Genomic DNA, 12,427 nt, shown 5'->3' on the forward strand with positions numbered 1-12,427 from the left:
TCGAAGGTTGAGGTTCGTTGTCTGCTGTGGCTGATGTGCAAGGCTTGAAAAACGACAGTATGCTTGACTGCTTAGTCTTGCGCATTTTTCTATTGTACAGTTCTTTGTAAGCACTCAAACCATCCTGCAAATATGCCCTAAACCTACGTACCCTTTCAAAATTAAAGTCGTACTTTTCTGCAATCATTTCAGCGGAAATCTCACGCAGTTGCTTCACATTCAGTTCCTGCACGACTTCACTTTCGGTCCACTCGCTACTGCATTTGGTTTCGATTGTTATCCTTTCCTCTTCCAACTGCATCAGCTCTTCATCTATCAGTTCTTGGTCATGGGATGCCAAAACCTCTTCAACATCATCTTCATCAACTTCCACAAGCCAAACTCACTTTGTCCTTACTTCATTCACCACGATCGAAATGCTTAATTATGTCTAGTTTTACGTTTAAGTGTAACATCCTTATGAGCTCTTTTAGGCTTTTCCGATACCTTAGAACTCATCTTGCTAATGGGTGCTCAAAATAAATTGACATAAGCATAGATGCTCACAGACATGTGTTTAAGCAATGCTGGCTAGAATGCAGTTCCGGAGGAGGAGCTTGGCTGCTCGGGGCGCGCGCTGCCTTTTTTCGTAACAGTGAAAACACCTTCTGTTAGCGAAAACAGGTAACTAATGTAGGTCTTTTGTAACAGCGAGGTGTCGTAAAGCGAACGTTCGAAAAGCAGGGGACACCTGTATCAGAGTGGGAATGGGACGTGGAATTAAAATGTTCCACTGGAAGAGCCTGCTTTCTCTGGCAGACAGTGCGCAGGTGTTCAGCGAAGCGGTCTCCCAGTCTGCAACGGGTCTCACCAATATATAGAAGGCTGTACCGGGAGTACCGGACGCAGTATATCACACCAACCGACTCACAGATGAAGTGTCGCCTCACCTGGAAGGACTGTCTGGGGCTCTGAATGGTGGTGAGAGTGGGTGTAGTTACTATTACAAGGGAGAAGGTGCTCAAAAAGCTGAAAGACCTAAGGATACATAAATCACCCAGACAAAATGATCTGCACGCTAGGGTTCTGAAAGGGGTAACGGTAGAGATTGTGGAGGCATTAGTAATGATCTTTGAAAAGTCATTGGACTCTGGCCTGGTGCCAGAGGATTGGAAAATTGCAATTGTCACTCCACTCTTTAAGGTAAAGGCAGAAGGCAGCAGAAAGGGAATTATAGACCAGTTAGCTTGACCTTAATGGTTGGGAAGATGTTGGAATCAATTGTTGAGAATGAGGTTGGAGAGTACTTGGTGACACAGGATAAGATGGGACAAAATCAACATGGTTTCCTTCAGGGAAAATTCTGCCTGACGAACTTGTTGGAATTCTTTGAAGAGTTTACACGTAGGATAGATAAAGGGGATGCAGTGGATGTTGTATATTTGGACTTTCAGAAAGCCTTTGACAAGGTGCCATGCATGAGGCTGTGTACCAAGTTAAGAGCCAATGGTATTACAGGAAAGTTACTGGCATGGTTAGAGCATTGGCTGATTGGTAGGAGGCAGTGAGTGGAAATAAAAGAATTCTTTTCTGGTTGGCTGCCAGTGACTAGTGGTGTTCCGCAGGGGTCGGAGTTGGGACTGCATCTTTTTATGTTGTTTATCAATGATTTAGATGATGGAATAGATGGCTTTGTTGCCAAGTTTGCAGATGATACGAAGATTGGCGGAGGGGCAGGTAGTTTTGAGGAAACTGGTAGGCTGCAGAAGAATTTAGACAGATTAGGAGAATGGGCAAGAGTGGCAAATGAAGTACAATGTTGGAAAATGCATGGTCATGCACTTTAGTAGTATCAACAAATGTGCAGATTATTTTCTAAATGCAGACATCCCACCCTGCGAAAACTCATTTCAGGGAGGTAGCATCATCAATTTGTGGGAGACTTCCGGGAGAGGTGAGATGTCTGCAATAGAGTAGCTCCTTAGCAGCTAGCCAGCTAGTTTAAATAACATTAGCTATGCTAATAAACGAAAGACACCTGTTAAACTCACCTCAACATGTCTTTTACAGTCTGAACCCACCATGGGCAATAGAAAAGTCACTGTTGCAAACAGTGCAGCGAGCAACACTGTCATTATTTTTGACCCCTATTAGGCAGGAGTACACTTTAGTGTAGTCTGGGGTGATGTACGTTTCATATTTTCTTTTTTTGGAACATTCTCGCTCTTGCTCTCGCTCTCTCTCTCGTGCGCGCGCTCTCTCATTCGTGGTCGTTCTCACTTGTGCTCGCTCTCTCGCGCTTGCTTTCTTTCTCTCGCTCTCTCACTCTCTCGTGGTCGCTCACTCGCGCTCGCTCTCTCGTGCTTGCTTTCTTGCTATCGTGCTCTCTCTCTCTCGTGGTCGCTCTTACTCGTGCTTGCTTTCTTGCTGTCTCTCTCGCTCTCGAGCTTGCTGTCTCGCGCTTGCTTTCTTGCTCTTGCGTTTGCTGTCTCGCTCTTTCTTGCACGTTCTCTCACGCTCGCTCTCAAAAAAATCAATTTCCGGGACATTGTATATAATTTGCGGGCATCAGGGAGCCAATATTAATATGCGGGAGACTCCCGGAACTTCCGGGAGAGGTGGGATGCCTGTAAATGGGGAGAAAATCCAAAAATCTGAGTTGCAAAGGGGCTTGGGAGTCCTTGTGCAGAACACCTTAAAGGTTAACTTGCAGGTAGAGTTGGTGGTGAGGAAGGCAAATGCAATGTTAGCATTCATTTCGAGAGGTCTAGACTATAAGAACAGGGATGTGATGCTGAGGCTTTATAAGGCATTGGTAAGGCCTCACCTTGAGTATTGTGAACAGTTTTTGTCTCCTCATCTAAGAAAAGATGTGCTGGCATTGGAGAGGGTTCAGAGGAGGTCCACAAAGATGATTCTGGGAGCAAAAGGGTTATCATACGAGGAACGTTTGATAGCTCTGGGTCTGTATTTGCTAAAATTTAGAAGAATGAGGGGCATGTCATTGAAACCTTTTGAATGTCGAAAGGCCTAGACAGAGTAGATGTGGAAAGGATGTTTTCCATGGTGGGGGAATCTAGGACAAGAGAGAACAGTCTCAGGATGGAGGGGAGCGTCAATCTAAAACAAAGCTGTGGAGAAATTTCTTTAGCCAGAGGGTGGTGAATTTGTGGTACTTGTTACTGCAGGCAGCTGTGGAGGCCAGGTCATTGGGTGTATTTAAGGTTACGGGGAGAAAAACTGGGAGTGAGGCTGAGGAGGGGAAAAAGGATCAGCCATGATTAAATGGGCATCAGACCTGATGAGTCAAATGGCCTACTTCTACTTCTATTTCTCCTGGAGATCAGCAGTTTCTGAGACAATCAAACCACCCGTCTGGCACCAACATCATTCTGCAGTCCATGTCACTTAGATCTCATTTCTTGCCCATTCTGATGTTTGGTCTGAACAGCAACTGAATATCTTGACCATGTCTGCAATCCTTTATGCATTGAGGTAGTGCCACACAATTGGCTGATTAAATATTTTTCATTAGCGTGAACCTAATAAAATGGCCACTGAGTGCAAGTTATTGATGATAAACCTGATCTGATTCATGTTGTTCCATTACTTACATGGACCTTATTTCATATGGCAATAATTATCTGTTTTCCACACTTGGGAGAACACTATGCTGACACAGCTTTTTGTTTAGCCACTGGATTTGTTAAAGGTTTAACAAATTATTAATGACTGTTCAAGAAATTTTCAGTTTTGATCAGTTTGTTATACCAAACATGGAAGGTATCTCAAAGTAATGCAAATAAACAGGGAAAGCAACCAGCAAGCTCAAAAAGTCATATCATAGAAAACATATTAAGTTAAATCAGAATTACAGTTGTTTACGTATTCATGTAGGGCTATTCGGGAAATGGCAGGTTGACAGTAGCTTTTGTGTAATTTTCTGCTACTTCTGCCTTTAATCATTGCCTAGAAAGCTCAGTATGTGTCAGTTAGTTATCTTTCTTTTGGATTTTGATTCTCTTATTTTGGTGGAGTTCAAAATAGAAAACAGCCTCAGTAATTCTGTTGAAATCGTCAAGATTGGTATCCATTTTGGGAAGAGCTTTGGGACCACTACTGAGTCCAAAGGCATCTTGCTTAGCACTTGGTACTCTGTACTATTCTTCCAGTCCACTCCTCTTCTTAAAATAGTATCTTTTTGTTTTTTTTAATAAAATGAGTATTTTATTCTTTTTCAAGAATTTGTTGTGAAAGTCATAGCTTTGAGCTTAACTATAAACCTTAGTAGGATTTTTTTTTGTAAAATACCTGTTAGAAATCCATTCCATTGAGCTCATCGCAGTTCATTTGGTTGTCAATTTCTTAATGTTATCACGTATGAACATTAGCACTTGTAATTGATTCCTTCTATACTGAATTAAAGTTGTACAAATGGTTGTTATGCATCTAACTCTGATCCTTGAAATGCAGATTACATTAGTTTTACTAGCCTATACTCCAGTTTTAATGAACCCCTTTGTGTCGGTGTAGGTTTTTAAGCTTGTGTGAATAGCTTTGATATGCAACTAGCTTTTCATTTCAACTATATCCTTTGATTTTGAAAAATGGGCAGGGAATTATCATTGCATGATTTATGCATAACTAACGGTGAATTATGGAAATTGTCTTTTGGTGTTCTCAAATGATGTTCTTTCCTTTCAGGGCAGAATAAGAGGATACAAGTATTTTTCTTCCCTTGTACTCCTAACCACTTTGATAGCATTGAGAGTAAATTGAATATATATATATAGCATACAGCATATAGAATTCCTGTTCCACTGCAGTGTGGCTAACTTTGAACTGCCCTCTGGATGTACTAAGACTTAACATTGACCTGGGGTATTAGTTTCACACAAGACAATGCCATTTGCAGCCTTTCATCTAACATCTGGGGACTAGTGCCTAAATAGGAAGAATTAACATGAACTTCCCCTATCTATATATTGTTTTACTCACAGAACCGTACCTTTCTGCCAACAGAGGATGAATGGCTCTAATAAAAGATATTAGTATAGTGATTAGAAATAATTCTGTCTACAAAAATCAGGAAATAGTTTTGTTATAATAAAGAATACCGGAAAGGAATTTTTGTAAGAAGTATTCGGTTGGTCCTCCATCAGTGGCTGTACTGCTGGACAGAGAATCATTCAGGAAGTATGGAGAGCTTCCAACATAGGTGATGTAGAAATCTTTAGGGAAGAGTTCATCAAATTCACTGTAGACAGGTTTCCTAGCACAATGCATTGTGTTCCCAGCCAGGGAATATGCTTTTTTTTTTGAGAAGTAGGCTGTTTGTAATAAGTACCTAAAAATTGGAGAACTGACAATGCATTTAAAACTTTGGGAAGAATTTTAATGGTTTGCGAGGATTCAAAAGATTGAGTTTCTTTTTTAGGAAGGAAGTGATGGCAACCATTTTGAAGGATGATTAGGTTGGTTTCCAAGTTGGATGAGCTATTACTGCTAGTTATCATCAAATAACGTAGGCACGTGGGCCAAGTGGTCTAGTGATCTCAAGGTTGCTAGTTCGAACCTCAGCTGTGGCAGCGTGTTTGTGTCCTTGAGCAAGGCACTTCACCACACCTTGCTCTAGTGTCTGTGCGAGGAGTGGCGCCCCACACAGACTTCCAATCTGCGCCTTGTAAGGCATGAAAATGCCTGACACAGGCCTCTCATGGTCTGAGTCGACGTTCCCTCCCATCATCAAATAAATACATCTTTGTTACTCTCCCTCTCTGTCTGTAGGTTATAAGGATCACTGGGTTCTTGAAAGGCCTGTATACAGACTTTGAGATGAAATCTGATAATGTTAAGGTAAGTCGGGAATTTTATATTGAAGAGATTTTATAAAATGAGCTGTAAATCTTATCTATAACTACAATTGATCTGAGTGTTAATATGCTACTTTTATAACCCAATGAGGAGCTCAGTGGAAAGAAGAAAGGGCATGAAATTGTAATGTTTCTTCTCAATCTGGGTTCCGTACAAAATTTAAATATGAGAATGGAAAGAGTTGCATTTGAACTAGGTTTGGATATTAGTTGGGTGATTGGAGACTGTGAAAGTAAAAGGTATGCACTTAGATTAACACAGTATGTGGCAAAATATATTCTCCAGAGATGTGTACTGTCTCAAATTATCATCCCAGATAGGTTTGGATATGCATTCCCAATCTTTTTCATTCCACATTTCTAGATAATACTAAATTGGAAGAGGTAGTATGTGGTTTAAATTGGAGCAGAGACTGATTAAAACAGTGAATAAAACTTGTGAGAAGATCTCTAGTTCTTTACTTAACTTAAGAAATAATATTGGGGTATTTTTAAATAGTGTAAAATTAGGAGCTATAAAGAAACAAAGCTGTATGAGAATCCAAGTAGGCAGATCATTTCAAGCTTGTAGACAGGCTACAAGCTGTAAATATTTTTAGCAGATTGTTAATGGGCTGTCAGCCATTATGAAATATAAAGATTTGAGTTGCCATTTGTGCTCAGTTTGGGTACTGCTGGTCATGATGAATGCGTTGGCCTGGGAATGATGAGCCATTCATCAGAACATGGGAATTTATGAAACCAACTTTAACACGTGTGAATTCTATTCCATTTAAAATTTATCAAGTTCTGGATTGGTGACGAGAGTATTCTGTTCAGTTCTGGTCACCATACTTTTAAAAAGCCTGAAAAGGTCCTGGAGAAAATGCCAAAAAAAATTGCTGGAATGTTTTCATGGTTGCACTGACTGCATTTCAGCAACAAGATTAGACAGCAGAAGCGAGGCTTATTCTTTGAATCAAAGAAGTTTTGAGCGAAAGTGTGTAGGAGGTGTTAGAAGAATAAAGAGAAACTGCCCTTATTGGTCAATTTCTTGAAAAAATAAAAGATGCAAAGAGATGTATGGAAATGCATTGTTTTACTCAGCAGTATCTGTACTGGAAGTGAAGTCATTTAGAGTTTTCAAAAGGTGCTTAAGGGGGGAAAAGAATTGTAAGGTTGGGGGGAAGTGGGGTATTGGGACCCACTATTACTGTATTTAGAAGTTGGCATGAACTCTATGGGATGCATGGCTTCCTTCTGTGCCATTTACGATTCTGTTATACTATCTTTAACAAACTATGAACATGTGGTTTTTCGGCTGTATCAATCTATCCTGTTACATATACTTGATAATTTAAGTCTTTGACAGTCAGCCATTGCAACATGTTACTTTACTTTACTTTATTGTCGCCAAACAATTGATACTAGAGCATACAATCATCACAGCGATATTTCATTCCGCACTTCGTGCTCCCTGGAGTACAGATCCATAGTAAAGATTAAAAATTTAAATTATAAATCATAAATAGAAAAGGGAAAGTAAGATGGTGCAAAAAAAAGACCGAGAGGCAGGTCAGGATCCGTTCAGCAGTATCACAGTTGGAAAGAAGCTGTTCCCAAATCTGGCCGTATGAGTCTTCAAGCTCCTGAGCCTTCTCCCGGAGGGAAGAGGGACAAAAAGTCTGTTGGCTGGGTGGGTCGTGTCCTTGATTATCCTGGCAGCACTGCTCCGACAGCGTGCGGTGTAAAGTCAGTCCACAGATGGAAGATTGGTTTGTGTGATGTGCTGGGCTGTGTTCACAATCTTCTGCAGCTTCTTCCGGTCTTGGACAGGACAACTTCCATACCAGGTTGTGATGCGCCGTAGAAGAATGCTTTCTACGGTGCATCTATAAAAATTAGTGAGGGTTTTAGGGGACAGGCCAAATTTCTTTAGCTTTCTCAGGAAGTAAAGGCACTGGTGGGCCTTCTTGGCAGTGGACTGTGCTTGGTTGGACCAAGTCAGGTCATTTGTGATATTGACCCTGAGGAACTTAAAGCTTTTGACCTGTTCCACTTGCGCACCACCGATGTAAATGGGGTCGTGCGGTCTGCTACTCCTTCTGAAGTCAACAACCAATTCTCGTCTTGATGTTGAGGGATAGGTTACTTGCTATCCTTAACAAAAATAAAATAACTTAAGTACTAACTATGCTTTGTATGTTATAAACCATCTCTGTTGGAACTTTGAGACTTGGTGATATTATTGCGTCAGTCATAATGTTATTATAGAAGTTAAAGGAATGACCAGCAATAAAATCCATTCAGTGCTTTATAATAATCCTGCTATGGATATTGTTATTTTTAAAGAAAAAAGGCAGTTGCCTTGATCTGTATTATAGTTATTGTTGTGTTTAACGTAATTTGGTTATGTGGTAAATATAGTCTGTAATCTAGCTTTGTGTCTCAATCATTTTGTATGAATGTGATTGTGGATAAATGCATTTTGATACTAAATGGGGTAGAAGGGAAGGAGAACAACTTGGTGATAAAGTAAAGGAAGCCAATGCTTGTATTTCATAATTAGCATCTTTTGTCAGCTTCTAATCCAGGGACAGATGTAAATCCCAGTCAAATGTACTTATTGTTCTTGATTCACATTATTAGTTTGTTTTGAATTGTGGGCAGATTTATGCTGTGGGTCAATATATGGAAGCAACTATTTTTAAACTTTGAAATAAATATAGCCAATAGGGGAAATGAAAAAATGGTTACTCTTTACTTTCCAGGTGGCAGTAAAATGTTAATCTGTAACCAATCAGAATTGCTATTTTAAAAAAATAAAACTAGCAGATGGACACCCTAGTCCATTAATTTTAATCAAAATTCCACAGGAAATATGCTCTTTACCTATCAGAGTAAGTATTTTTTAATGTTCAAAATTAATTCGCTATTTTTCTTCCTCCTCTATTAGTTGTCTGATAGCTTGTAGAGATCCTATTCTTTCCCACAAGTTCACATATTACTAAACATTTCACTGTATTTTATTGAATGTTATTACCTTGCAGTAGTAATTTAAATAAGGTGTACTTGACCAAACAATTCTCTCCTTCAGCCTTTTGATATCTGCCTTTAAAGCGTTACTTCAAACATACTGTGCTCACCTGCCATTTATTTTAAAACTGTAATCAATTAATGAAAGACATTAAAATTTTATTCTTATGATTGATGCATTGTTTTTTAGTTCAATTGATTAACACTTAAAAAAAATCTGTTGTACTTTTTGCTGATTTCCAAAAACAGCTCATGTTCCCATCTGTTTTTAAAAAGGCTGGAATGCTAAAGCTCTCTCCAAAACTAACTGTCTTTACTACTTTGTCAGGTCCCAGGCTTCAATAAAGTGCAAGATTTCATTACCTCTCTTTTGAAAGTTAAGGTTGTTGCTTCTTTAACCTTCCCTCCATTGGCCCTCATAACTCTAGATATGAAAGCATTTTTCCTCGCTTGAATTGTTGTGTAATTGCTATGTAACAGTTGCCTTATTGCACTGTTTTCCTTTTTTTCCAATTCAGTCTTTATTGTGGTATTTTTGATCTTTCTATATTTTCTCTCGGCTGGAATCTGGACTCCAGACTTTTACCCCTCGGGTTTTTACAATGTCAAATTTGTTAAGAGTGAGTTCTTCAGTGAGAGAATGGAGACACGAGAATGCAGATGTTGGAAATGTAATCCTCACATTCATTTCCTCCATTTCCTGTATGTCTGTTCTCACCCATTCCCATCTCCCCAGATGGAACAGATACGGAGTTCCCTTGGTCCTTGCCTTTTACCTACTAGCCTCCTGATACAGCATATCATCCTGTGGCATTTCAGACAACTCTAAAAAGGATTCCGCCATCAGTCATATCTTCCCCTCTCCCTGTCTTTCTCCTTTCTGCAGGAACTATTCTCTCTGTCACTCTTTGGTTTGCTTGTCTCTTCCCACCTATTCTCCCCATTCCCTGGTATTTTTGTCTGCAACTGAAGAAGGTGCCAGTACTTGTCCCTTTTCCTTCTCTCTCACCACTATCCACGTATACCACATCCAATCTGGTGCTCAAGATGTGGTCTCCTCTACATCAGTGAGAACAAGCATAGACTATCTGGCCATTTTGCAAAGTGTGTGCTCTCTGTCCTTGCGCTTCTAGTTGCACGTCATTTTAACTCCCCTTCCCATTGCCACATTGATTTGTCTGTCTACAACTCTTGCTATTTTAGTGAGGCCAAATGCAAACTAGAAGATCAACACCTCATAATTCTGCCTGGAAACCCTACAATCCAATGGTATAAACACTGAATTTTCAGGTTGCCTACTCTCCATGGGTTCTTTTCCAATTCTCTCCAATTCACCCTGGTTCTCGGTCTCTTTGCTTACTTTCCATCCCTCCTGCATCCTTAACCAAGACTATACCAGCCCCCCCACTACCTAAAACCTACATACCATCTACTTGGATTTGTTCTCCATTGGTTTGCCTTTCCTATCCCTTCCCAATTGCTTCCCCACCTGGTTCCATCTGCCCATCATCCCGCCATTATCTGGTCCTACATATCATCTATCTGTATCTACCATCACCGTTCCCATTTGGTTCCAGCTGTCTATCATTTCCACTGGCCCCCCCTCCCCCACTCCCCAGAAATTTGGTTCCACCTATCATTTACCAGTGCCTCTGCATTGTATATACTGGTTATCTTCATTCTGTGCACTCAGTCCTGATGTAGGGTCTCAACCCAAAGTGTTGACCATTCCTTTGCCTCCACAGATGCCGGTCAATTTGCAGCGTTATTCCAGCAGTTTTTTTTTTCTTTTCGGTGAATTAGTTGTGAATATATATCTGTTTCAGCATCTCAACACACAATCTAAACTGATAAAAGGATTATTATTTATGGTTCTTGTAAAATGAAGCCTCCTCTGTTTACTTTAAAGATACAAAATTCCATGGGAGTACTTGCTGGATATAAGAAGGGAAGTCCATGTGCTATACTAACACTTGTCACTTGTTCTTCAATTAATGCCTCAACTGTTTATCGCAGTGACCACATTCAAATTGGTTGCCTTGTTTTCCAAAATAATATTCATGATAAGCCTCTGAGTTCTACTTTAATGGAAATGTGTTCGCTTTGTTTGGTGTGCCCATTTATTATAAGTTGAATCTTGGCTTGCCCAGTTTATGTATTTTCCTTTTGTTTTGTCAGGATAAAGACGCTAAAATTGCATTCCTACAGAAGGCTATCGATGTAGTGATGATGGTGTCTGGCGATTCTTTGTCTGTGAAACCTGCACGTGTTGTGGCTGGTCATGAACCAGAGAAAACCAATGAGCTTTTGCAAGCTATTGCAAAATGTTGCCTTAACAAGGTAATTCTTTTCTGGGGAAGAGAAAATGGATAATAGGATGAATGTAGATATTCAGTTTGTTTCTGCATTTTCCTTCTGTGGGGTACATGATGCTTATTAGCTCATTCTTGCTGAATCATTTCATTACTGTCAATTTTTCATGATTTTTGCCAATCTATTGATGAGTGGTTGAGAGTAGTGGAGTAGCACAAGCTCTACTGGCTATATTTTGACGTTGAAGTAATGAAACTTTGAATCCTCATGCTTATTGACATACAGATGGATTGGCAACTTCAGGTGAAGGGCCTGATTTGATACAAATATCCAAAACGTGACATTCAAGATGTGTCTGTACCTTGAAATTGGTCTATTTTTATCTTCCATACAATTCACTACACCTCAGGTTTTATATCATCTGCATATGTATCGTGTCCTGTACATCTGAGTCTGAATGATTAATATAAAATAAGGAAAATGACTTCCTTGCCCTTTTGTAAAAGGCACTGCATTTAAAGGAACAATATTCTTTCATGTCCTGTTAGCATGGTTTGAGCATGTTTGCACTGGGGCTAGAACACTGACTGCTGATCAGCAGTTAGTTCCATAACTGCCAGCATTCATCTTCCCTTTTGGTTAGAAGGTGACTGGATTGGCAGAGTCATTTGTCAGTCATTGTGTTGGCACCTTTTAATGCCACTGACCAGTGAAACCAGTCCCTTAGCTGGGACCAACCAAACAGTAAAGGTTACACAGTTGGAAGAAGATTAAATGATTGGATAGGAACTTATTTCCTGAGGTATATTAATGCAGTTTGAGAAAACGTAATTTAAAATCTGGATGTGTGAAAACAATTACTTTTCAATTTTGGGTTAATTGACAAATTTTCAAGACTGAGCCTGATTTTTATAATTGTTACAGCTTTTAGTGATACAAGACCATTGCAGATCCAGAATGATCCAATGTTGGAACATTTTCGAGGCATTGAACAACTTTCTGTTCCTATGTAATATTATCATCTGAATTGCCCCAGAATATTTATTTTAATCGATCTTTTGTTTACCAAGAACATCTCCCTACCCCAGTTATACAAAATGAACAGCAAATTTTGCACTTTGGAAAGTAGAAGGTGCTTATCATAGGTTTTCAATTACTGCTGTTATTTTCTTTTATCACTTAATTCTGATGCTTCTGTAACTTAGTAACTAAGAAACATGTCAACAAAAGCCATTTTTGTTTCAAAA

At 39.6% G+C, this 12,427-nt stretch overlaps 1 protein-coding gene across 1 annotated transcript in view; it reads left to right on the forward strand.

The window, feature by feature from the left end:
- traf3ip1 (TNF receptor-associated factor 3 interacting protein 1) overlaps positions 1-12,427 on the forward strand; it is a 151,190-nt gene that overhangs the window by 21,305 nt on the left and 117,458 nt on the right. Inside the window, exons 2-3 of the mRNA XM_063051778.1 lie at positions 5,767-5,835; positions 11,046-11,207. Coding sequence (XP_062907848.1) covers positions 5,767-5,835; positions 11,046-11,207 — 231 coding nt within the window. The remainder of the gene's footprint in view (positions 1-5,766; positions 5,836-11,045; positions 11,208-12,427) is intronic.

This window comes from Mobula hypostoma, chromosome 6 (genome assembly GCF_963921235.1).
Source record: "Mobula hypostoma chromosome 6, sMobHyp1.1, whole genome shotgun sequence".
NCBI classification, from domain to species: Eukaryota; Metazoa; Chordata; class Chondrichthyes; order Myliobatiformes; family Myliobatidae; genus Mobula; species Mobula hypostoma.